The 27,248-nt window shown below is 38.2% G+C and overlaps 1 protein-coding gene across 1 annotated transcript; it reads left to right on the forward strand.

The window, feature by feature from the left end:
* The first annotated feature begins 499 nt into the window (after nucleotides 1-499).
* Nucleotides 500-7,149, forward strand: LOC122533795. Its single transcript, XM_043663855.1, has 6 exons — nucleotides 500-2,472; nucleotides 2,557-2,698; nucleotides 4,282-4,538; nucleotides 4,657-4,898; nucleotides 5,031-5,323; nucleotides 5,406-7,149. Exons 1-6 carry the CDS (start codon nucleotides 2,294-2,296, stop codon nucleotides 5,469-5,471), a joined length of 1,179 nt encoding a protein of 392 aa, XP_043519790.1. The 5' UTR covers nucleotides 500-2,293; the 3' UTR covers nucleotides 5,472-7,149.
* Nucleotides 7,150-27,248: the final 20,099 nt, after the last annotated feature.

A 27,248-nucleotide genomic window follows, 5' to 3' on the forward strand; every position in this document is an offset into this window, starting at 1 on the left:
TTTTTTTTTTTTTTTTTTTTTTTTTTTTTTTGGTGGTTGGATCTGTGTGTTTTGAGATACATTTGGATTGTTTTTGGTTTGTTTTGGGGTAAATTTTGTTAAAATTAATTTAGAGGAGAATGTTGAGAAGGGCGAGACAGTCAAGTTGTTGGTTTAGAGATTTTTTTTAACACGATTTCGCGTTTGAATTATTCTTCGTTTTGTTTTGGAGCTGAATTTTGGTTTGCGTAGGAGAAGAATATTTGATTTAAGAGATTTTTTAATAGAGAAATTATTATCAAAGGTATGATACTTGCTTCAGGATTATTATTTTACTTTAAAGGTTGATCGTCTAGATGGATATATTTTAATCATTAAAAGTTGGTATTAAAGCTTCAGTTTTAACACCGTTGCGCTGGCAACCGGTTCGCGGACCATAACGAGTGACCGAACTGTATATAATAATTCGTCGCTTTCTTTTTCTTTTGAACTCGCCGGTATGATAGAAATTATTAAGAAGTAATAAACTTATTATTTGGTATAAACTGAGAAAATGGGACAAAAAATTCTCAAAAATCTCCAACGTAGAACATCTAGGATAATTCTCGGAAAATCCCCATAAATCGAAGATATCAAATTTGAAACAAAATAAAGACGTCTGAATTAGGTCGCAGAAATCGTACCAAGACCGAGTAACGACGGTTTCAGTATTCACCGCGCGCCTATAAATCTCTCTGTAATCTCTCGACGAGCGAGTCGACCAAGCAACGATCCGACGCTATTCTTCTTACCGTACCAGATAAAAAAGAAAAAAAAAAAAAAGAAAAAGAAAAGACACGATCCAGTTACTCTACACACGTGATACTACACACCGGCAGCGATTTACACTTCCACGCTACTATACTCGGGCTCGTAACGCTTTCACAATCGAGTTCATTAGATGGTACATAACGTTCCCGTGGATTGGTGATTTTACAGCGAGTACAAATCATCGCCGAACCCGATGAAGGAGAATTATTTATTGAGCGTGTTCCTGGGCGACATCATAGGAAGCCCGCGACTCTGTCATCAGCTGGCGAAACGAGGGAGAGGCTGCGACGAGGCTACGCTCTCGGATTAACTGTAAACCGTAACCGTTTACGAGTCCCTGTACAGATTGTAAATATCGTCGAGAACGTGTTCGCCGGTTTCCATCCACGAGAGGATCGTTCATCCTCGCTAGACGGCAGTCCTGGGTTCCATAAAACGCGAGGACGAGGTCGAACAGATGACTTTTGGATACGTGCATACGTGAATTTAACCGCTTTGTTACCTCAAGTTTCTTTCAACACAGAGAGTTTAGCGATCAGTTATCCTACTTCATTGTCGGCGAAATGTAATAAATAGAGTTGACGAAATTGGAAAATATTAACGTTTACTTTTTTTCTTTCTTTGGATTACTTTCTTTGTGAAGATGTTTTTGAACGAGGGAATAATCACTTACAGTGAACTTTGCTGTATGATGTAAATCCGAATTTTTGGTCAATTTTCTAATCAATTTGAAACTTATGTTGCAGATAATCGTTTCTTTCATTTCAATAGATTTCCAATGCACGTACCTAAACGAAAAAATTACACGAGAATAAATTATACGAGAATCTCAACGCTGGAGGCATAAAAAATTTTATTGCCTTGCCAACGTGCGCCTGTTACTATGATTTATTTACTATAAATTTCTTACTGCTGTATCGGTATCTCCAGCGTTGAGCATTCACGCACAATACGGGATGACGATTTTCAAATTTAATTTCCAAAAGAACATTAGAAAGATGAAAAAATGTCACTCGAGTACCAGAGCAACGAACAAATGTCACTCGAATGATTAATTCATTGTGTTGATTGTTGAAAATAAAATCTACTGAGAAAACGAGCACGCTTATTGTTATTTTGTTTTCTTGAACCACGAGCGCGTACGGGCAACGAAAAACGGTCACACGAAGTGAGAGTAGCAGAACGATGACGTTCCTTCCTACCTACGCCTCATTCGGCCGAGCTTGTGTACGAGGAACGCTTTCGAAGAAAGTTCCAGTTGCCGTGGAACTGTGACACGATCATCCGCGAGGCGAAACACTTGCCAGGCGATCGCGACAAAGTGCCGTTTCAACGGGAACTATCGTCGTCGACCGTTTCAGCCTCTCGCGTGCGAAACTCTATTCCGCGATTCGGTTTTGACGTTGAAAATTGAAGAAGGAGAAGCATATATAACAAAAACGGGCGATGGTGATATTCTTCGAGAAACGTCGAAGAAGTGTCTTTGAAATTTGATTTATCTGAAATGGATCGAAAGGAAATGAAAAATCGTGGAATGACGTTCGAATTTATTTTCATTTGCGCTCTACTTATCCGCGTTCGCGCGGAGGAGCAATTTCAGAGGATTCGTCGCGAGGTCCAGCGCGACGACTCTTGCGATTTTGACGAAACACGAAGCAATTACAACGCCACGGACTTATTAAGGTAAGTACCATTCGTGCGTATTAATAACGCAGAGAGAACAGTGGATGGAGCGATTCAAGTGGAAAACGTTGTTCGTCGCCGTAGGTGCATCGATGAATTGGTTGTCGATCTCGTTGATCGAGAAAGCGACGGGCTGACAGGCGGGAAAGGTCAATCGGACGGATCCACGGGCAGGCAAATCTCTTTCGTGGACGTTCTCTCGAGTATTTTTAACAATGCTGTCACGGTACGTTTGATATTGAAATTTATTCGCTCGTCAGACCTTTATTCAGACTCGGAACGGCGTTATTGAAATTTTTTTAGAAACATTTTTATAGAAACATTTGTATTGGAGGGAAAAGGGGATCGTTGTTATTGAGTTCTTTATAATTCACGGATCATTTCGTTACAAAATTGCGTGCAAAACATCGTGAATGCCATTATACGATGGTTTATTGATCGGAACTTTCCTAAATTAATAACGAACTACCTCGTGAAATTTAATATTCTAGCGCACGTTGCCGTACGAAAAACTCCTCGTAAAGAGCTGAACGTATTAACGATTATTACGAAAGCAATATGTGTGATACAACTATGTACCTCGTAAAATGTTTTCAATCAAACGCAGTCATGGCACTTGAACGTATTTAAAAACATCGAGATCTTTCGCGCGTGAGACTCTAATTAGAGTAATTCCAATTCTAATTTTTCATACATTTCAAACAACTTCGTATTTCATATTTAAAAGATTTCAAGTGTTTCCGAACACTTTCCAATACTTACATTTGATCGAGATCTTTTTGCTACAAGTATCATTGAAAACGCGGTAAATGAATTTCAACTATAGATGTTCTTTAATAACAATAATAATAAGCGTTTCAAGACAAAGAGGAACGAAATTCGACTTTTTATTTGTTTGTTTTTCCAAATTTTACCACCCTGAGAGAGAACCACAACGTTCGTTCTTAAAAAACGAAAGCCTTTCGTTATGAAGGGCTTTTCAGAATTTGACAATTAATGTTTTTCTCGAGAAATAAAATAGAGCAAAGAATGAAAGAAATTTTTTAAGATGCTAATAATTTTGAGATCTCATAAAAGTATTATCGTGATGAAAGAATCAGTAGAATTCCGTTTACATTTATTCGGTAATATTCATTTGTTATTTTAATTTCAATCAGTCCCTCGATCAAATAAACTTTAATCCACTTATTTATGAACGAAATTTATCATGGACATGACTATTTATAGACTCTTGTTAAATTTCAATCATACAAATTATTTATCTCCCAAAAAATTTATATAAAAGGAATTTTACTGGTATTGATCTGTCTTTCTCTCTCTCTCTTCTCCTAAATAATATTTTCATAAAATAATATTATACTATTATATATATATAAGAATATTATATATATAATAAATAATATTAATAATAATATTAATATTAATATACTATTATATATGTATAGCATATTATATTATATATATTATACTATTATAATATATTAATATCACAAAAATGTCATATTTAAGAAATTAATGAAAAAAATTACTACCGCTAACTGTCCATCCATAAACATTGTAATTTAATCCAAGCGATATTCTTATATTAATTATTCCCATACTGATAATAATCTTCCAAATAACGTTTCCATAATATGTCAAAAGGATATTACACTCAGCTAGTTCTATAGCACTTAAATACCGTTGCGTAAAGTCCCATTCTCCTCGATATATATTTGACACGAGAGGAAAGGAAGCAATCAATGATCCCAGACGTCCACGTTTCCCCCGCGTCCACGCAGGAAAATTCCGCAACTTTTCTGCTTACAGCCGCATCAGGGCAGCTCCCTTCCGGCGTACTCGACTTCCGACTACCAGCAATCGAATTATCCGAGCGGAACGGTCGGCCCTCCCCCCGGATTCCAGCTGAATCTCCTCGACGCCCTGTCCACGATATCCAGCCACGACGACTACAAGTGTGTCCCGAGGATACTCTGCGAGATGGCGAGCGGAAAACTTCCTGGACGATCGTTAGGCAAACAGGGATCCGGCTTCTTCGAGTTCCTCGGTCGGAACGTTTTCACGGAGTACGTGGCCGCAGAATCAAGTCGACAAGAACACAGTTTCTCAAATGGAACATCGAGAGAGAGAGAGAAAGAGAGAAAGAAAGAAACTCACGATGGATTTTTCTCCTTTCTTTTTCAGCTGGCTGACGAAAATCGACGTCGCCGGAACGTCCCCGTTGCTGAACTTCGGCAGAGCGATGATACTCGGTTATGGCAACCGAGGAAATTCCGTGGCGTGCTACGAGGCGTTCCCAAAGTGTCCGAGGGACGCGTACGGCTTGGTTTATTATCTGAATAATTACAACGGAGGGTTCTTCAACCTCTTCAACAGGATTCGGGGAGGGAAATATAGGACGTCTGACAGGATTCCTGGCCAACGAGGTGAGATAATCAGAGGAATTGGGATTTTTTTGTGATTTTGTCGTATCGTACAAATTATATATTTTTCTTTTTTTATGCCCGATAATAACGAGGAGGATTGAATAAATTTTGTAAATTTCTGGCTTTGTTCAGTCAACGATTATTCGAGGATCGAGGTGAGGGAGAGGATAGTCGCTGGAAATTGGAAGGGACACGTTCGAAACAGTCCAGCGCGGAATACAATTCAGTTTCCACCTACAAAGTATCGAGAATATCACGAGAAGAGAGAATATCCAAGATTTGATACAGTAAGAAGTAGCAACGACATCGTCTTTCCCAGCGAAAGAGAATCGAGCATCGAACCGTCGACGAATAGCTTACAAAACGATTTTTTAAAGTCGGAGCCGGACGTTTGGCAAAAGGAGAACATGGAATTTTTCCCAAAAGTAATTGCACAAAATACGCCATATATAGATTTAACGCGATCCCTGTTTAATAATAAAAATATATATATATATATTATTTCAGGAAACTGACGACAGAAGGATCTCTCGGTTTCGATTTCCTTCGAGTTTCACGCTCACACCGTCGTAGCTACAAACGATGGTCGATAAAACAAGCAAATCCTAAGCAAATACCACAATGAACTCGATACTAATTGAGTACAGGCCTTCCCTGAAACTCGTTGAATGTTCCAAACTCTCGAGCTTGTACGAGAATTTGCGTGAAATACACCAAGTAACTTAATTAATGACAAATAAATATAAACTGCTCGCCAGAAAGAGAAAGCTGCAACGCTCAAAAATTTGCGATTACGCATAATCTGAAAATCACTGTGCCAGGTGCTTTCGAAGCTATTAAAATTTGAGCGGAAGGTAACAAAATTCATTGAATACGAAATTTGAAATTCACATCTTTGCAAGCTGTCAATCGAAAGATTGAACGATTTTAAGACAATTATTACAGGAAAAAGGAAATGACGACGAGAGAATCTGGTCAGTTCGAGCTTCATCTTTCATAAAACAAGCAAAAAATACCTCTATGGGTGAATTCTAATTATATGTATAAATCCATTCTCGAAGAGCGTGTAGGATATTTCAAGCTTATCAGAGATAAAACATCGGAAATTTCAATTTTTCATCGCGTAAACCAGGCGTCAGGCTTCCGTCGTGCGTCGCATATTCGCGGATTATCAGTTATCCAGGCTAGGTCCGGCACATACAGGAGGCAACAAGTCGTTTATTTCGTCAGCGTGGAGCACCGATCGGCGAATTTTCTATCCACCTGTGCGCGATCCGCTTATAACAGGAAGTGGCGAACGCGATGTTGCTGGCGCGGAGACGCCATTTGTGGGAACAGCATGGGGGCGCCGTTAGAGCACCGACAACTTGTCCAATGAATCTGCGAGAGCCGCTTTATGTCTCAGTTACGCGCCGCGATAAATTGTATTTTATCTCGATTCGATTTCCTGCTTCGCTGCCGGGCTCGTCAGTGTACCTGTGCACAGGTGCGAGACGCCACGAAACAGGATGGAAAACGATGACGAGCAGCGTAGAGTGTAGAGAGAAACACGTCAGTGACGAGTTGAAGAGGATCGAGATAGGAGAAACATGTTGTTGCAATTACGTTCGACCATGAGTAAATTATATTCATTGAACGCATCATGTTTTCCTTTTTAATCAAATCGCGAGTAAAAGGTGATAATTTTAAATTATTCGTTGCTTTCACGCTGAATTGATTTCCTTAAGATAAGGTGTAAGAGTGAGAGTAAGATTATAGAGATGGAAGGAATTTTGTGATAATTCTTAAAGTTTGATGGTTTGAAGTTTTAATTTTTTTTTTTTTTTTTTAGAGAAGATATCTAAATAAGCTTATATTGGCGGAAAGACAATGTTGTAGTAACTTTTTAATTATTTCTGGCGTAATCCATTACTTGGGTGCGGTGCTTGAATTTATTAAATTGTTTCATTTCATTTAACATTAGGGGAATATAGAGTGACGTTGTGGTAATGTTTGATTATTTATGGAATAAATTATCAGTTGGATGCGGTCCGTTCAAATTTATTGAGTTGTTTTATTTAAACTGATCGCACGAAGAGTAACTTGATTGAATAAATTTGCGAAATTAATTAAGGAAGAATAAAGAGGAGACAGAAGAGAATTTGATGATGTTAACAATAGTGATTAATTGCAAATTGTAGCGCAATAATATGGAGCGGATGTGGAGCTACAATTTTGAATAACAAATAAATGACTATCAATTATAATTTAATTACTGATTGCTTATCATACAAATATATAAAAAGGGATGATTTTTATATTTCAAAATAAATCGACTGATATTTTAGCAAAGATACCCAAAATCGTGTTTAATCCTACAGTTTTCGTTTCACGTAATAAATAACAAATTTCTAAATAATAATCAGTCTGCTAACCTGATACTTCGTGGTTTGAACAGACACCTGAATTCTCTCCCTTTGGACACCAGTTCCACGTTAAATCCACGTTTTCGAAAAATTACACTGTCACGCAGTTACGTATCACTCGTTGCACCCTTGCGTTTGCACGTTTCACTCGCCCGCGATTATTTTACAAGAGAAAGGCGACAATTTCCGCGACGCGGAACAGGGGGACAGGTAACAATCAATAGCGGCGCAGGTACGTATTTATCAAAGTTGACGGGCAGGTAAGAATTGAATTATGCAAACCGGCATAATAACGCGTTACAGTCAACCCTTTCCTTCGCTAACCGACATAAGGGGCAACTAGCGTTATCATGCCGCGCTAGTGTGCTCGTTAAAAACCGTGCATCTCTCGTTTAAAACTATCCTTCATCTAAATGGCACTTTCGCGTTCACCATAATTATACCCTTCCATTTCCTTAACCATGTCCGTTATCGTTTCCATCGGCAAAATATAGATATTCCGTTAAGTCGTTCGACGAAACCATACTCGCTATCTATCGCCCCCGTAAAATAAATTACGATAATTTACGATTTTCGAATTTTTATGTTTCAATTTTCCTCTCGTCTCGACGTATCGAAAGACTTTCTATAGTTATTCATAAAGAAACTTTCTATAGTTATCTAGAAAGAAAGTTATAATAATGTATGAAGATCAGAAATAATATGTGTGTGTGTGTGTATGTGTTGACAGTGATTCTTTCATGTTTTGCTCAATTTTGAAGAACTTCTTTCATCATTGGATATTGAAATAATGTTAATGAAATTGAGTGATAAATTGTAAGATTATCCTAGTTATAGATATCTGATAATTATAAAACTATATATAATAATTAGTAATTAGTATACTACAAATTATCTAATTATTATGCTTGAAGGAAAATCTATATGTTACGACTTGCCAAATCATTGATATCAGTTCATAAATTATTAAAATCAGTCGTAATTCGTGTTTCAACTGTCAGCTTGCCGATTTTACGCCGTCTGCCGATTACTCTTCCGTTCTGTGCATCTCGACTACGAATTTTCACACATCCCGTACAAATAAATAAAATCAAATCTCAATCAAACTCTCCACGACCATTCCAAGTCCAGTACGACAGCCGCAATCAGCCCTACGATCTACATACTACGCAAACAAACGCCCGTGTAAAACAAATTCCCTTCTCTCTGGAGCGCCCATTTCTCTCGCGAAATTCCGAACGTCCCCAGCACGCGTTCCCCTCCCCAAACTTTCCCTCACGAGGTTCACGCGCGCGGTCTGTCTCGATCGAGAAAGAAAGAAACGAAAAAGGCGGTGGAGAAAAAAAAAAAAAAAAAAAGAGAAAGAAAGAAAGAATCGCAGGAAAAGAAGGGGACGACGTGTAATTATTTTATCCTTTCCAGCGTGTAATTCGAGGCGGTGCCTCGCGCCCAAGAGTCGACCAGCGATCACCGTAGCCCGGAGGGCCGTGTGCCTCGGACAAGGCGGAACCGGGGGGTGCAACTGACAGCGAAAGACAATTAGCCTTCTGATACATCCGATGTCGCCTGGCTGGATATGCGGAGGCGCATGGTTGCAGGCGCACGCAACACATTGTTCGTGGCAATCGAACGGGTCCTTCGACACGGCTTTTCAAACGTAATTGAAACGGTGATTTTTGTATCGCTGGCCCAATGGGGAGGGTAACTCTCGGCTCGCTTTGTGGCAGACGTTGACGTTTAATTCGAGAGATTGGGGGCTTGGTTCCACACCGGTGATTTATTTAAGATGTGACAGAGTCGGAAGAATGAATTAGAATTTAGTGAAAGGATGTGATATTAAAATTATCTGTGAGGTGATGATATTTATAGACGAGACTGGAAATTAGGGGTGAGTCCTCGCAGTGATTCATTTAATACGATAAAGTTAGGAAAGTGAATTAAAATTCGCTGAAACTATATTTGTCGTATTTATTTGTTATTAATATTTGTATTCGTGAGTGGATATTCCTACGAAATAATAGAATAAGTTAAAAATTTAAAGAAGAGGTATTTCTCTCTCGTGTTATTCCAAAATTTTTCATATTATATGTAAATTAAATTTATTTTTTAAGAAAACTAGATATTAATAAATATGACAAACATTTAATTTCTAAATAAATATATATTTATTTTTTTTCATTTTACAAAAAGAATTATATATATATATATATATTATAGATAATTTACTTTCGAGATTATCAAAATAAATTAATTAATTAACCCTGATACAAAAAGTACAAAATAAATTTTGCTCATTTATTTTTAAAATTCCTTTCCAACGCAACGATCCCTTCTATCATCCCACGCTTTAAAAATTCCCTTGCCGAGAGCAAAGATTGCGTCACTCCACAGGGCATGCAACTTCTGAAACCCAATTCCCAGCCACGTCTCTCCTGGTCGAAATTGAACACACAAATCAGGGATAAACGCTTACCATTCCAAGTCGTTGCAAAGGAGCGTGTGGCGACGCGCATTACTCTTCCGTCGTCGTCGTCGTCGTCGTTGACGACGTAGCCGGTAATCTCACTCTATTAGGGTGGTATTATTTTCCGTGGTAGACATCAAAGAGGATTTCCCGTGGGCTCATTGTATCGCGGCGATAATTCCTCGTTATTAGGAGCGGTGCCGGGAGCGTTGGTCTCATGTCGGCTTACCACACCCCAAGTGCCGAAACAAATCCTCGCCGAATTGGAGCCGATGCAAAGGAGCAAAGACGCCACGGACCGGTGGCGATGACAAAAGGGGGGAAACGCGATCGTCGCGACTAATCCCCCGTGAAAAATGCGACGCAGGTGAACCAGGTGAGGTTACGGCGAAGAAAGGGAAACCGGGAGTTTTCAACGAGGCTACGGGATTCGATCAAGTGTTACCTACTGATCGGATTGAAATAATTAGATACCTCCAGGTGGGGGGTGTGGGGGGTGGATACGTGGGGGACGTCGCGTTAATTCGGTGAGCGAGCAGATCGGCGGAAGAGCATTTTTTGTTGCATTGATGGATGAGGAGTTTTTGCTCGGTGGTTTTTGGGGAAATTGGGGTGAATATAGTCGTAGATTCGATCCATGGGGGATCGAATGCTTTATTTGATGTTTGAAACGAGAATGAGGATTGGTTTTGTTTATTGTGGAACCTTGCCATTATATATTGCTAGAAAGAGTATGATATTTTTAGAGAAGAGGGTTGGGGTGAAATTGGATGCTTTGTTTGAGAGGAAGATTACTTTTTTTTTAAAAAGGAGGTAGTTTTATTTTTTGGAGGAGTTTTATTTATTGTAATATCGTCACAGAGAGGGAGAATTCTTTTTTTTTTAAGAGATACAGAGATTAAGAATTGATTTCCTGTTTATTGTGATTTTCTACTTTTTTGATATTTTCGCGAAACAAAACGTGATTTTGTTGAAAAATCATAACTTGGCATTGGTTACGAAACACTGTCTAAATTTTATTTTACTAATTTCATTACAAAATTTTTACTTTATTAAAATTTTCGTAATTTTAATATCAGAAGTTTATCGTCGTTTTTAATATTTTTACATTTTATTTTTACGACGGTTAGTATGAATCACGAGTGAGTACGAATCAGATAAGAACTTATATTCGTTCTTTCGAGCTTTCTAAAGGAACCAATAATACTTATTGTTGGCTCGCGTATTTCATACTTAGAAAGTTCGTGAGGGCAAAAGCAATCGCACATGCGGTTTATCAATCGAGAAAAACCAGAGTTATTCGCGCACATTCGTAGTTCCGGCAAATTAAAAGGATTCCAGGGTCCGAGTTAATCAAGGATCAATAACACGGTAGACCGAGTTCGGCCCACCGAATAAGACATAAATTCCCAGACATTCCTGCTCGCCGTTTAACCATAAAACATCGCGTCCGCCGTTCTATTTAGCCATATATTTTTCTCCACAATGGTCCAATATCCTCCTTGCGTAATACTACACCCTGTGGCTTTGTAACGAAGGGAAGAAAAAGGGGAGGATCGAAGAACGAAGAGGAAGAGATGACGTTCTGTTCGCTGCCTTTTGAAACTTTTAAGAAACTTCGTCTTGATTAATCAGGTCACTTGAAGTTAAAGTTTGACGAAAATGTTGAGAAATTTCAGTTTCTTCCGAATTAATTTCGAATTAATTTAAATCACCACATCAATTTCAAATTTCCTCCAACCCGTTTCTTAAGAGCTCAAAGTAATATCGTTTTAAGTTTACGAAAAAATCAAATAAATTTTTCCTAAATTTCTCGTGTGCACTTCACATTATACATGCTTCGACATTTCATTGCATCGACAACTGAACATGTTTATAATTAGAACAAACATCTCAACGTCTTCCACGTAATTTCCAAGTTCTCCGCAACGAATATTTCCTTCAATTTTCGTTTCCTTCGCGACGTTCGACCACGATTCAAGTGGTTTGAGTGTACTTACTCAACTCAAACTCAAACTCTTGCGCTGGCAGTTGGTTCGCGCGGACCATAACGAGCGACCGAACCCGTATACAATATAATTCGTCGCTTTCTTTTCCTTTTGAACTCGTCGGTACGATGTCACTGGATAGAAATTATGAAGAAGTAACAGACTTGTCAGTTGTTTCGCCTGGGTTACGTATAAATACACTTGAAAACTGAGAAAATGTTGCAATTTGGGAGAAAGGAATTCGATCGACGTGCGTGGCACGGTCCAGCGCAAGAGGTTATCTATAACTTACCCGATTCAGAAGAGAGAATTTAGACGCGCGACCGGCGAGGGTCAGGTCAAGAGGACTCGTACGTACGAAAGGCCAGTTGAACGAGGCCAGTTTTTGAGTGTTCTACGTTTACGGTGGCGATATCGCACGAGTGGCCAGGACTCGTCCCTCCCGTTTCACGGATGGATTTTTCAATTTAGAGGCATCTTTGTCGCGGAGGGGATGGCAATTCGAGCGGACAAAAGAAGCCGGACCGCCATAGATCTCGTTGGAAACTGGCCCTCTCTCTTCCTCCATCGGTTCCCCTCGATGGACGGAATAATTCGAGAGGCGAGGATGAGAATCTCGCGACCCACGCGTCCTCCTCAGCGTCATCGCGCCACCGGGATCTCGCTGGCCGCCACGGATAAGTGGATATCACGGGGATGGAAAATATCCCTGTCCCGACCTTTCATTGTCGTGGCCACCGAGATTTCCCCTCCCTTTTAAACCGAGTCCAATCGAGACACCGCCCTTTGTGGACCGAGCGTCGAACCGTGCGCCTGTGATCGATTGTCCCTTTACTCGCCGCTCTAAATGCCGTTTTAAATGTTTTTAATTCTGATGTTTCACTTTCGATGATTTATGACTTTATATGCGGAATGTTGTCGATGCATTTCCACGAGCTTGTTGAAAATGTTTGAGAGATTCACTTGAAAATCCTGACACTGACGGATTACGCGATCGTACAGTGATCTTTGTATCGTTTGGTAAGCAATTCTCTGCTTCTCGCAAACATTACAATTTCGTTGAAAGATATATTCGTTCAGTAAGTAAATTAATAATACATATCTAGAATACGTAATCAAACTTACAATTTAGTTACGAAGATTAAAAGATATGTTCGTTCAATGGTAAATTGCTATTAAACAACTTGTCATTAAATAAGCTCATAATATACCTAGAGCGCACAATACAATCAAGTTTAAAATTTAATTACGAAGATTGAAAGATATGTGTTCATTCAATGATAAATTGTTATCAAGTAAACGAATGATATACCCGGAATACATAATCAAACTTCTTCAAAAGATTTAAGGAACATTGACATTTCCGACGCTGATAGAAAATTAATAATTCCCTCAACTGATAAACTCCATATGCATGCGCGACATATTTGATCAATGGTGTCGCTGTTTATGAGCACCCCTGAAAGCGCGGCGATACAATTCGATTTCGCAATTTCGATGCCGAATAAACACCTCCCGATCAGATTATGAAATGAAAACCTCAGCGACGTCGCCGGGCGCTACGTGTATTCCGCTCATTAAAAAAAAGAAGGAATCACCGATGCCCTTTATCGGATCGTCAAACAGGGCGATCCTCCCTTTTAAAACGTGATGCACTGGCCCATCCAGATCCAGCGGATAGGCTTTCAAATCGTTCATAAATAAAGCATCGAGCTGCGGGTCTCGTCTCGTGCAACGTCAGTCAGCCACGTTGATTGCAGCATTGACGGCACGTGTCGCGGATCAATCCTCGGCCGCGTGTCAGTATTTTCGTATCATCGCCCAGGGGCGCCCGCGACTTGCCTCCCTATTTCGCCCTTTCCAACTCACGCGCCTCCTCGCCGCGTGTTTCATCCCTTTGCCAACCACTCTTTCGCGGCCGCTTTTATTTTCTGATCGGGTCCTTCGCGATTTTACGGACAAGAGGAGGCGAAGGAGGGTGTAACTCGTTTGCTTCTTATTTTTTTTTTTTTTTAACTGTTGCATTCCGTCACTTACCAACCATCTATCGAGACTGCCTTTATATAGGCAGAGTATATAATATAATTTAATATAATATAATAATAGTATATAATATAATATAATTTATTTTATATTTATTTTATACTCTCTTTTTTTTTCAACTGTTGCGTTTCATCACTTGCCAACCATCTATCGCGACTGCCTTTATATAGGCAGAGTATTAATATAATATAATTTAATATAATATAATTTATTTTATATTTATTTTATACTCTTTTTTTTTCAACTGTTGCGTCTCGTCACTTGCCAACCATCTATCGCGACTGCCTTTATATAGGCAGAGTATTAATATAATATAATTTAATATAATATAATAATATTATAATAATATAATAGTATACAATATAATATAATTTATTTTATATTTATTTTATACTCTCTTTTTTTTTCAGCTGTTGCGTTTCATCACTTGCCAACCATCTATCGCGACTGCCTTTATATAGGCAGAGTATTAATATAATATAATAGTATATAATATAATAATATTATAATAATATAATAGTATATAATATAATAATATTAATATTATTATAATAATATAATAGTCTACAATATAATATAATTTATTTTATATTTCAATAACGTCGAATGACGTGTTACGCACGTCGAGAATATTTTGTCCCAAAATTGTAACATTTTCTCAGTTTAAAGTATATTTAAGTGAAACAAATAATAGATATATTACTTCTCAATAATTTCTGTCCAGTGATATCATATCGACATGAGTTCAAAAAGAAAGCGACGAATTATTGTATACGGTTTGGTCACTCGTTATGGTCCGCAATCAGTTGCCAGCGCAAGTGGTTAACTTTCGAGCCTCCTCGAGTCACTTGCCAATCATTCCTTACGAACCGCTTTTACTTTCGCATTTTTCAAAGAGGCTTCGCCGCCATTTTTTTTTCTTTTTTTTTTTTTTTTTTTGAGTGCAACAGAGTTTCTTCTTCGTCTCTTCGTGCGTGCTTCGCTATTTTTTATTCTCTTTCCTTCAGAAAAAAAAGAAAAAAAATGTTGGGCGACGTTTTAATGCTACAGGATTAGGCGGCCGGTCGAAAGCTGAGGATTTTCCTCGAGATTGTCACGGATAAAGAACTCGAGCAAACAGGGGGCAAAGGACACTCGCCGATTATCGACGCCTCCTTTGCTCTCCTCTCTGTGGCTGGTTTTTTAATTAAAGTATTAAACGAACGGGGCTGCTGGCTTTCTCGCTTATCCGTTTCCTGTCATTCGATTGGCGGAGCGCGATGTGGAATTAAAGCGTGTTTGTGGAGATCGGAGTGGAAAAGGATTTAGAGATTGGGGATCAAGAGTTCATATAAACGTATATACTTGTTGTTTGAGCTGATTAATGGGTGTACCGAGAATGTCTTTTTAAAAGCTGATTTGACGTTGACGTAAGAAAAATTGTTATTAATTCCATTATTAAATTCATCTGAAAAAAAATACATGGTTTCATTAAAAAAGAAAAAATGATCAGTCTTCATGAAATTTAGACAAGATTTGTGACCACCAAAAGATGTATTCCTTGAAGCAAGTTAAGTTTCATTTGAAACATTTTTTCTGTAACGAACAGTTTAGGAGATAATTACGTGGAAATGTCATTCAAATGAAACATCATGTACATTGTAATTCTAATTCAACGACGATAATTTTAATTTTTCAATTTAAATTATTGTTAACACTAAAACTATCGACGACTAACGCGTGAAATTTCCATCAGAAACATTAAAGCAGAAAAATGGAAAAATTTTGCGACACGATAAATTTTACAAGCAAAGTCATTTAAATTTTTAAAAGTATTATTTATTATTTATTATTTATTATTTATCATTTATCATTTATAATTTATTATTTATCACTTATAATTTATCATTTATCATTTATTATTTATTATTTCATATTTACAAAATTTCAACAAAAAGTATAAATTGGTCACTTAAACTATTTTGATGAATCTAATATCAAACTGTATCAAATTTTTTTAATTTAGAAGAAGATGATCTCGAGTGAATTTCCATCTTCAGTGGTCAGTCGAAAGTTGTGCAAGATCCCTCGAAGATCACGAGCTCGATTCAACATTGCACAGAGCACAGAGATCCGAAACACAGGCGTCAAGGAGAATCTCGGAAGCATTTTATCTCCGCGATGAAAGAAGAAGAAAAGAACGGACCGTTTTACCTACCCAACGTTTAAACCCTGCGGGCTACCTGTTTCGACCTGCAGAAAGATCAGAACCGTTCGTTCCGCACCGGCGAGGGCTAATTCGTCCTCGAGGACGCGAGTACAGCTGCTTTCGTCGCTCTGTCTTGCCGAGAGTCGTTCGTTTCTGTTGCGTTTCCTCCCGGACAAGAAGTGGAAACGCGGCGCTGACTGCTCGTCTACTCGGTTTTGCGATACTCGCGTGAAATACGCGAATCACGCGTAATTATGTAAAACGAAAGGGAGACGTTTTGCAGGCACGCCACTCGGTGCGCATCTTCTACGCGATTGAGTCGTAAAGGGGAGCCGCGTTCCTTTGCGATGCAATTATTTCATTTGTTGTCGTGGCTTCTTTCCTCTGGCGGAGATGAAGGAATTGGTTTCTTCGGCGATTGTAGAGCTTCGTGCGTTTTTGTTTTGGAGGAAACACGAGGGTTCTTAGAGGTGGATTGTTTAAGATTATCCTTAATTTTCTGTGAAAGACAAACCATGATATAGAAATCTCGGTTTTTCCATACATATGTAATTAGTCTTTAATTTCTTCGTTTACAGTCTCGATTTTTAGCCATTGTTTTGGCCAATGAAATTCTAATTTATGAAAGACATTGCAGAGCATTTGCGGAAACCTTTCGCAAACGTCAGTGCAAAAATTTCACGTAGAACGACGACGATCCCATTGAAATGAATTTACGAAATTTGCACGATACACGAAACATAAATGCACAAGATGAAAGGAAAAAAATAAAAATAGTACAACACACAAAATATTATATACGTAAAATGATTTTTTAATAATCTATTTCTTTTCAATGAACTTGCATAAAATTCCACGAGATCCCCCCCGTGACAACTGTTCAAATATTATACTTTCCTTCGCACGAAAATTCCAAACTCATCCAAATCATCCAACGATCACCAACCCCCTTTCCTAAGACGTGAAATTTCCTGTCGACGCGGCACGTCCGCATCCCCAATAAGCTACACTCCTAACGAACACCTGCAATTAACAAATTTACGAGACGCGCGGCTCCGCCTGTCTATGGCGTACTGTACACATACCATCGATGTTTACACCGGTTTCCCAGTATTTGATATTCGTAACGCGTATGAATCATGGCCAGAAGGTATGACGGGATGTGATTATACGGTGTCAGTGGCGTGTACCGCGCAAGGAGTCCCGCACTTTGCGCGTTCGCCGTATTATTAAGCCCGACAATAGGACCGGTTGGGGTGGTTTTGCGGCTTTGCCCTCGCCGGGGGTCGAAATTCAGCTCCCGTGCATCGTAATAAAGAGACGTAGCGCGTGCGGGCTACGGGGAGCTTTTAAAAAGTGCCATAATTACACGGTCACCGCCGTCCGCTGTCAATGGTCACCGCGGACGGATATCAGCCTCCTCCTCCTCCTCCTCCTCCTCCTTGTTTGCCCTTCGTGCATCCGCCAGTCCTGCTTTCTCCTTCTTTATTCATCGTGTTTCTGTTCGTTTCACAGGGATGTAATTGCACGGCTCGACACAGTGACACCTGGGCCTGCGATCGAGCTATTGACTTGACTTTACGAGCCAGAACGTTTGAACGCTCGTTTCCGCGACGCTCGTGAGGAGGAAGTTTAGAACAAGCCGGGAACCTTCGACCCCTCGGCTTCTAGCCCTCGCCGTGTTGGCGTGTCTCCGTGATATTACCGCTGTTGCTGGCTTCGAAGTGAATAAGGTGTGAAATAAAGTGGAATTAAGGCGGACGAATTGGGGGACTTTTGTTTGGGACGAGCAAGGGGGTTAACAGGGCGCGTTGTGTGGCGAGGATTAATTTTAAACGAGCGTTTGGGTAATTTGGGGAATTTCGTAGGTTCTGCGATTTTTTGATCATTTTTGGAGCTTGGAGTTTTGCCAGAATTTTATTGACCAAAAATTTTATCACTGTAGATCGCAAAGGTTATTTTCAGAGCCTTTCAATTACAAGAGTTGGTAATTTCGTAAAATTTAAGTGAAAAATTTATCAATGTAGATCGCAAAGGTTATTTTCAGAGCCTTTCAATTACAAGGGTTGGTAATTTCGTAAAATGTAAGACGTAAAATTTATAGTGATATAAATTTATAAATTATATTTTGAATTATGTATTATATTTATAGTTATAAAAATTAAAAATTATGTATTATATTTATAGTTATATAAATTTATAGTGATGTAAATGTATAAATTTATAGCGATATATTTAAAAATTCAGTCCTGAGGCAGATTTTTATGTGACACTCAAAAACGCAAAAGATTTACAAAATTCAAGATATTTAAATAATTTAATAGAATCTAAACAATGATATAAATTTTTTAAAAATTATTCAATCGTTGATCTGTTCTACGTGCTTCATGAATCTACAGAGTATGTAAATAACACATTGTACATTATTAGTACATTATATAGTATGAAATACAGAGTATGTAAATAATACATTGTACTGTTATTTTCACCTTGGTCGACTTACATCGTGTACCTCGTAACAAATTAACAAACAAAAACATATTTGCTCGTACAAACAAAAATATTTTCTTTTCACTGCTCACTTTGACGACTATGCTGCGAGGCATAAATTTTCGCGGCTAGAGACTCGATCGCTCCGAAACGATATTACGATATTCATATTCTCGCGTCTCGAGAGCGCGATAAAACAAGAAGCAAGGAGAGGCCATTAGTAATCCTAAAAATCACAATGTTACGATGGCCCGTGGAGAAACGCGATTACTCGCGTGTCACTCGCCGACGATTCATAGCGATGGCTAATTAAGCGTCTCTATCATCGGATAATGCATATAACATGAAGTGAAAAGGGACGAGGAAAGTTGAAAGACGTGGCTGCAACGAGCGCAACGAGCCACGAAGGATAATCGGCTTATTTGCTCGAGTCGAACGCGACTCGCGCGTTTGTCATTCGTGCCACGTGCTGTCGTGCTTTTAGAATCGTGCTTTTATTCGGCGCGCCGCGGTTAAGCGGCCTGGTGCTTCATTCGCCTCGAGTGCATGATCTCTATCGACGTTCTCTCGCCACGAGAGAGCACGACGAGAGTCAGAGCCAAAGAATATATTTCACAGACTTTATAGAGATATATTTCACGGGCAACTTTTGTGCGAATGTGTTTTGGAGAAACGTGTGATACGTTTGAAGATACGTAAGAATTACGCGAAACTTTACGCGTAAAATTTGTAAAAATATCGGCAAGTAGGAAATTTTTTTGTAATACCTCTCTACCTACGTTTTACTTTGTAAATTATACTGTGGAATGTAAATAGTACATAATGAAACGTACGTATTATATATGAAAGATTGTTTTGTGCATTTAATATCGTATTATTTATTTACTAAAGATTATAACGGACACTTTTCCTTCTTTATTTATGATCTAATAACAAGTAAATCATTACTTCTCTTACATCACAGAATCTCACGCAATACTTCCTTTCTCTAGAATTTCAATTAAAAAGAAGAAAAAAAAAAAAAAATACAAACTTGAACTTGATCAAAAGAATCATACTCAGAGAATTCAGCGTATTATTTCTACAACTCTTTATAAGTTATAACGTTTCGAAGAATCTGGACAACGCTTCATTTCTCATCAGATCACGTATCACGGACACGAAAGGCGTTAAGAGCAAGAAAATAGACATTTCGTTTTTCGCGCAGAGAACTCTGTCTTAAGTGGTAAAAAGAAAAACACGCGGGTTAATTTAAAATCACACGCCGGGAGAGTGAACCTGCCTCTTAGTCCGGTTAGTTGGCATAGCGACGAGCCACCGTGAAACAAACGAGTCACTCGTCTCGTCGACGTGACTTATAGCCGAAAGGGTTGAATTATGTACGGAATTATTCGAGCGTCGAAATTTATGCGCGGTGGCCGCGACTTGGCCGGGATATCAAGTGATATTAATTGCCGCGATAAAAAGCGAAGCCGTTCGGAGGGGATCGGAGCCGAAGCTAGTTGGTCCCGTTGCCTCGAGCAATTATGCGTGACGCTCGTGTGCATTAGACGCTTCACGGATTTTGTTTCGAATGGGATTGTCAGCAGAGCACCGGTCCTTTTCCTTAACGTCGGAGGGTGAATCGAATATTAACCCTTTGCTGCTGCTTGTTGCGCCGGCGAATTCATAATTAAAATACGGCCTTGACACTCTTAGGCGAATCCTCTTTTTTATACGAGAACAGCTGAAATTGAAATAAAGGTCAGATATCGGTTTAGAATAGTATCAAATATTTTTCTCCAAATTTTGGGATATCTTTGCAATAACTTTGACTTTAACTCTCGAATTATATTTGTTGGTCTGTGAATCCACTTTTATCAAATGTAAACTGAAAATTGAAATAAAGATTAGGTATTTTCCACTAAATTTCGGAGCGTTTAAATAATTTTAATTCTCTCGAATAATATTCGACTATGGATATTAATTTAATCGTTTCAGGACCAACGTAATCTTTTGAAACAGAAATGTTGGAATATCTTTGGGATGATTGAATAATAATTGTAAGGTGGTAAAGAATTTTTGTTTCGAAGAATCGTATGGTTTTTAGAGAACAGAATTTAAGAAAGATAGTGCAAAGTAGAAGAGTAAAAGGAGAAATTTTCTCCTAAAATTTATAAATTTATAAATATAAATTTATAATTATAGGTATTTTCCACTAAATTTCGGAGCGTTTAAATAATTTTAATTCTCTCGAATAATATTCGACTATGGATATTAATTTAATCGTTTCAGGACCAACGTAATCTTTTGAAACAGAAATGTTGGAATATCTTTGGGATGATTGAATAATAATTGTAAGGTGGTAAAGAATTTTTGTTTCGAAGAATCGTATGGTTTTTAGAGAACAGAATTTAGGAAAGATAGTGCAAAGTAGAAGAGTAAAAGGAGAAATTTTAATCGATTAAAAACAATGGATTTATCGTGTCATCTGTTTTGCGGTCAATAAAGTTTAGAACGAGCGATTGAATATTTTTGCGGCGAGTCGGAGAGATCGTGCGAGGATGGTGAAGCGTTTTTGCCAGTACCACACGAAGATTTTTATACTTTTCGAAAGGGAGAGGATTCTTAATTGATTGAAAGCAATCAATTTAATGCGTTGCTTTTATGAAAGGATGCTTGGAACAAAAGGACAAATTTTTCTTTTTGTATGAACAGGGGAGATAATATCAAAGTAGCGAAGGATTCTTATTTTAAACGACAGTCGATGCATAACTTTGATCGATCATTTTCAAAGGACACTTTACACCCACATTATCTATTACGTTTCATTGTTGAGAGCTGTAGAATTTTCGCATCGAACGAACGATGAAACGGTGGTTTACAACCTGTTCAGTTCAGGTGAAAGAATGAAGGAAGTGTAATAAAGAGCGGCGATAAGCCGCGCTCTTATCAAAAGCCGAGCGTCAATCTGTGTAGTGATTCATAGAAGGTTATGAAACGACGCTCCTAAGTACGCGAGATATCAGGCATCGATGTTGCCGGTTTATCGCGCTAATAAGCCAGGCATTAAACATTCCATCTCTTAACATTCGTATTAAAAATCGACGTTTATTTCGAAAAAGTGCCATTCCCTTTCGTCTCGAGCACCACCGTCAGCGATGAAACGTTCCTTTTCCTCCGATCTACGTTGCGTCACTCAAATCGTACCACCTCGCGAATAAATAAAAGATCAGGCCACGTCAGAGCGTGTTTCCTTTGCAAAAACATTGCGGTTCTTTTCATTATTGCCGCGACACTCGACAAGTCGATAATGGCAACGCGTTTCATAACGCGATAAATTTCGCGTGAACGCGTCGAATTGTTCGAACCTTGCGATCTACAAAGGCGAAAAATGGGAACAGCTTGGGGGAGTAAAAGTCGATGGAGAAAAATGAGACACAGAGCGAAACGAGGCACGATAATTCGCGTCGCGCAATGATCGTTGCGTAACGGAGTAATACAACTCTTCACGTCTATCAACGAGCATTGGCACAGCTGCGAAGAACCAAGAGGCATGAATAACACCGCTACGCTGTGTTTGCTTATCGTTGGTCAAGGCTGTCGAGCGATCTTCCGCCGATCGCTTGGAATTCGTTTCGCGGAATAAAGACACGGAAGAATAATTCGGTCGAATCTCTAGAGGAGATCGTAAGAAATTTGACGTCCTTTCTCGATGTAGATACAATAATTTTTTACTTATTATTGAAGAATCGGAAGATGATAATTCAGAAGAGTTGAATTACGATTCAATTGACGACAAATAAATGAAATGAAATCAACCGAATTAATCGCGTGAAGAGAGTATACGATTCTTTACCACCATTCGAATATTTACTATCTTCTTATCCAACTATTCCAAGAATATCTTCTAATAATCAAACTCTGACCTGATATCTCAAAAATCTAACAAACTGAATCGCCAAAAAGGATCCGAAGAAACATTTTTTACAAAATATCTGAATTGAACCGTGTGAATCAGCGTTATTCACGTGTGTGTATCTCTCTCTCTCTCTCTCTCTCTCCCTCTCTCTTTCTCTGTTGGTTGACCCGAGGCATCGTAAATCATCGCTCGATCCTCGTGCGGTCGGTATCTCACGATATGGCGCGATATTCGGGCCATTTGGTCGTCGATCGACGTGGAAATGGCCTCGAGACAAGTGGAGACTCGATACGCGTATCGAGAGCAACGCGCACAGGTGTGACTCGCGCTGGCACGCGCGTGTCTCTCCGTTTACGCTCGCTTCGTATCGCGCTAGACAGCCTGTCGCCGCGGCTTTATCTCCTTTTTCTCCGGCCCCTGTTGCCTCGCGACCGCTATCGTCGCCCCGCTCGCCCGATAATGTGATTCATTCCGCTCTGCTCGCGGTAAATCAACTGGCTACGTAGCCGCGAAAAAGTTCACCGACCAAAGTTTCCTACGCGCGAGAACCCCGTTCTTATTTCGCCACGGGGATTCGTGAATTCTTTATCATCTCTGATGGGTTTTCTTCATTTTTCAGATCGAGTCTAGGGATTGGTTTGTGGAAAAACAGAGAAGAATTTTTTCGACATGATTAAAGTGTAGAAAGGAAATTCAGAGTGAGAGAGAGATTGATGTAATAATATAGTGGAACAAACATAAGATTGAGAAATTAGAAATCTGAGAATATTGAAAAATCTGTAGATATCGAAAGACATTATTATACGTAGCTGTAAAACTTAATGCTTCTTTAGATTCGTTGAATAATTCCCAATTTCTAGTTCTTAAGGTCGAATATTTTTTAACTTCGGATCCGTCAATTAATGACACGTTAACTGTTACGTGAATCTTATGTAGCACTTTGCCCCCAAAAACACTTAATTCTATGTTATATTACATTTGCACATCTTTTACCTGACAATGTTATCTAGATCATCTACATTGTTGAATATTTTTCCATTGATGAAATTGATCTCATTTAATAAGATCAAAGCGACAGTCAAAGTAAATTAATGACAAAAACATATTTTTTCTATGATATTTGTAGTAAAAGTAGCATCACTTTCACAAATTTAATTAATTAATTAAAAACTTATTGAGAAACACAATTAGAAATATATTGTATGTGTTAGTGAATCGCAGATATTCTTCATGGAATACCATCAACAACAAGAAGAACGATACTTTCTCCAATTCTCAACAGCTGTCCAACGCATAAATATTTTCTATTCTGTTTCCTATCTTGGAAAAAAACGTATGCCACTGCGAATCTAAAGATCGTATAACTCAACAAACGATGTTATCTTATATACAGTAGTTGTTTGATCGTAGCATTCCTCTCCCATGATTCGAGTATTCTTATCTATCAGTTTCTAACCCTTCGAGTGTTTAGATCGTACTAAAGTATTGCACAGATAATCTTATAACTCGTAATAAAATAATTGGTTTACTTATTAATGGTTCAAAGAGGATAACATATTACGATATATATATGTGAATGCTATCGCAATATGATAAAGGATATATTGCAATATGATATATTTAACACTAAACATACTGCTCCTAAACATTCATCTCGTTAAAAAGGAATGTGAAAATATATAATTTTTTTTTCTTATTATATAAAAGTTACTTTGTGCATTGTTTCTTATGTTAAATTGACGATTATTTTACTTGTATTCCTTTCGTAAAAATATGTATCTTTATTTCATTTGACTGGCTATCATAAGGCAATCAATACATAATATTCTGAAGTTTAGTGTTCAAATGTCAGTGTATTATACAGATGAAAATAAGACTAAAATATCATACAATGCTTCGTTAAAAAGTTATAACGACACGAAAAATTTCAACGAAGGATCAGTCGAGAAAAATGAAGACTCGATATTCATTATCTTTAAAAGCAAATTTACAATACAGAGGTATTTATACTTACACGAAATATTACAACAATCAAGACCACGTGCGAAGAAATTCAACGAATTTGGTCCGCGATAAATTCTACATCAGTTTTGCATTGATAAATGACATTAATTTACTTAACCCTCCGCCTGCTGTGCCGGAGTCAGTTTTGACCTGTGCTGGGAGTTGCTTGTGTTAGTGATCGCACTAACGCACGAGCATCATGTGGCTGTGCGCCATGTGTTTGCCAAATTGCCGAAGTGACGACGACTATGGACGAAAAAAATCAGTTTCTGGGGAAGAAAGGCGTGTGTAAATCGAAGGAATTTTTTTTTTTAAATGGAGGTTTAGCGTCGCATCGACTACGAGGTCTTTAGCGACGTGTCAAAATTGACTCTTTACAACTGGTCTAGTAGTTGGGTCTCCTTTAGATAGTTGATAACGTTTTTTTGTTGTTTCTGGCAGGTTAGAGCAGTGTTTTCGTTTAATCCATACTTCTTATGCTTCGGTATTTTCTGCATTCATGTAGTAAGTGCTGGGTGGTGATTTGTAGGTTGCAGGTGTTGCAGAAAGGAGGTTCCGTTTTGGTTAGTAGGTATTCGTGTGTGATCTTGGAGTGTCCTATTCGAAGCCTGGTCATAGCTATCCTTTCTTTTCTGCTTAGATTGTTATTTGGTATTTTTTGATAGAAATGGTGTGCTATGTCATGTATTTTGGTTCTATTTGTCGTAGTCCAAATTCTGTTCCATTCTTCTCTTTCCGCTTTGGTCGTTGAAGCTAGAAGGTCTTGGTGTGGGATTGGGATGTTGGTTTCTATTGTTTGGTCGATTGTTGATTCTTTGGCTAAGGAGTCGGCTTGTTCGTTTCCTTCGATTCCCTGGTGTGACGGGTTCCAGGTGATTATTATATGTTTGTGGTCATTAGTAAGTTCGGTTTAGGTTTCCTGGATCATTTGTATGACTTCGTTCTTTTTGTTGCTATTGATGTTTGTTGTCGCATTTATTGCCGTCAACGAATCTGTATAGATTACCGTTGATTGGTATTTGTTTTCATGGATGTGCCGTAGTGCTTCAAGTATCGCGTATGCTTCAGTGGTCAGGATGGATGTGTGTTTGGAATTTTTTTATTTCAAAGTTTATTTCATATTTTTGTGTCTTTATTATTGTTTTAGTATTTTAGTATTTAGTATTTAATAGTTAGTATTAAATAATAGTATTATTTTTGTTGTTAGTATTTAGTATTTTGTATTATTTTTGTATTTACTATTTAAATTTCAGTTTTTAGCACTATATTTAATATTTTACTATTTTTATTATTAATTTACTATTTTTATTCATATGTTTGTTCTTTCTATTACTCTTTTCCGTTGTTTCTATTTGTTGACGCAATGTGGTCATTGCCAACGAGCAATTTTTCTTTGTCTTCTTTCGCTCAATTTGCACCAGACGTTCCTGAGAGTAAACGACATAAATGTATAGTAAATATATATAACTTTGTCCTATATGAGTCGGGTGTCTGTCACTGTGTTGGTACAATATCGGTGGGACCTCGGTCTCGAGCAATCATTCACTATGTACAGTATCGGTGAGATGACTCTAAATATTTATTAGTGGGATATCCGTATGAATCAAAATGACCCAGCAACGGAGCCTTAGCTTCAGTAGAGAGTTAAATACTTTAAATTTTCATATATTAATTTTTATATATTAATTTAAAAATTTCAATATTATAACTTTTAGCATTCATGGGCTTTTCGCCACGTGACATTTTTATCTCAATTCACCCGTAAAATACAAAATGCCGGTACGTCTGGCGTTAAAAACGCAAAATGCGTTCTTAATTTGTCATACGGTTAATAACTGTAATTTATATGTTACAATATTGGTAAGGTTTAATGCCTGCACAGAGGACGTTCTTACTCTTACCCATAAACAAAACGCTTCCGTCAGCGTTCCGGGAATAAGTGACACGGTGTGTCACTAATACTAAGACGCGACAGCGGTAAGAGAAAGAAAAAGCCAAACGCGCAATTGAGCGTAGATCAAAGGTGAACCTACGATGCTGAGGTACCTTTATCTGACTGACTTACTCACGAGGTTATATTTCAACGCTACGGCACGTTCGCCACCTTGAATCACTGCTCGTGCGTGACCGAGTTTCCCCTCACGGTCGATTGGAAACCGTCTTCGCAACCTGACGTCTGCAAAAACCAGACAATACGACGCGCTGTATGTAAACAGTTTAGATAGGACGAGTTCGATTCATTTGTTATTATTGCTACTGAAGAAACGTACCGGCGTATTACTTTCGAGATAAGAAATGGCAAAAGAAACGATAGTCTATTTCTTTCTACATTTCAACGTTTACACTCGTATTGTTTGTTAGAAAATAATCCAGAGAACACGGTGACACTGTTCCGTAGTAAAAACATGAAACAAATGAAAAAGCAGTGGACAAAGTTTGGGAAAATACAAGAGAAAATATATAGACAGAGAAATTGGAAATAATCAATAGAAAATGTAGGAAAACCTCTAAACATTGAAACACTTTATCGTATATTTTTATAAAAATTTAGAATTGAGAGCGACAAGTTTGGAAGTGAGTTGGTAGTATGGTTTTCAATATTCTCATACGAATTTTCCTCCTCGGTTTTCCAGTATTTATTTCATTTTCAGAGAAAATACCCTTCAATTATCGTTTCAAACGAAGCAGTGATTTTTTTTTTTTTTTTTTTTTTGAGGAAAATTAAAAAGTCGGTTAACATCCAATTATACGTGCACAGGTAATTACGTTGTCGAGAAATGTCTCGTGTCGAAAAAAAGACGAGGTTGGCGGAATGTTCTCAGAGAGGACATGCAACATGCTGGCTAATTATCTGGAATACGAGAAAT

Source organism: Frieseomelitta varia, unplaced genomic scaffold (assembly GCF_011392965.1).
Source record: "Frieseomelitta varia isolate USP_RPSP 00005682 unplaced genomic scaffold, Fvar_1.2 scaffold_553, whole genome shotgun sequence".
In the NCBI taxonomy this organism is placed as follows: Eukaryota; Metazoa; Arthropoda; class Insecta; order Hymenoptera; family Apidae; genus Frieseomelitta; species Frieseomelitta varia.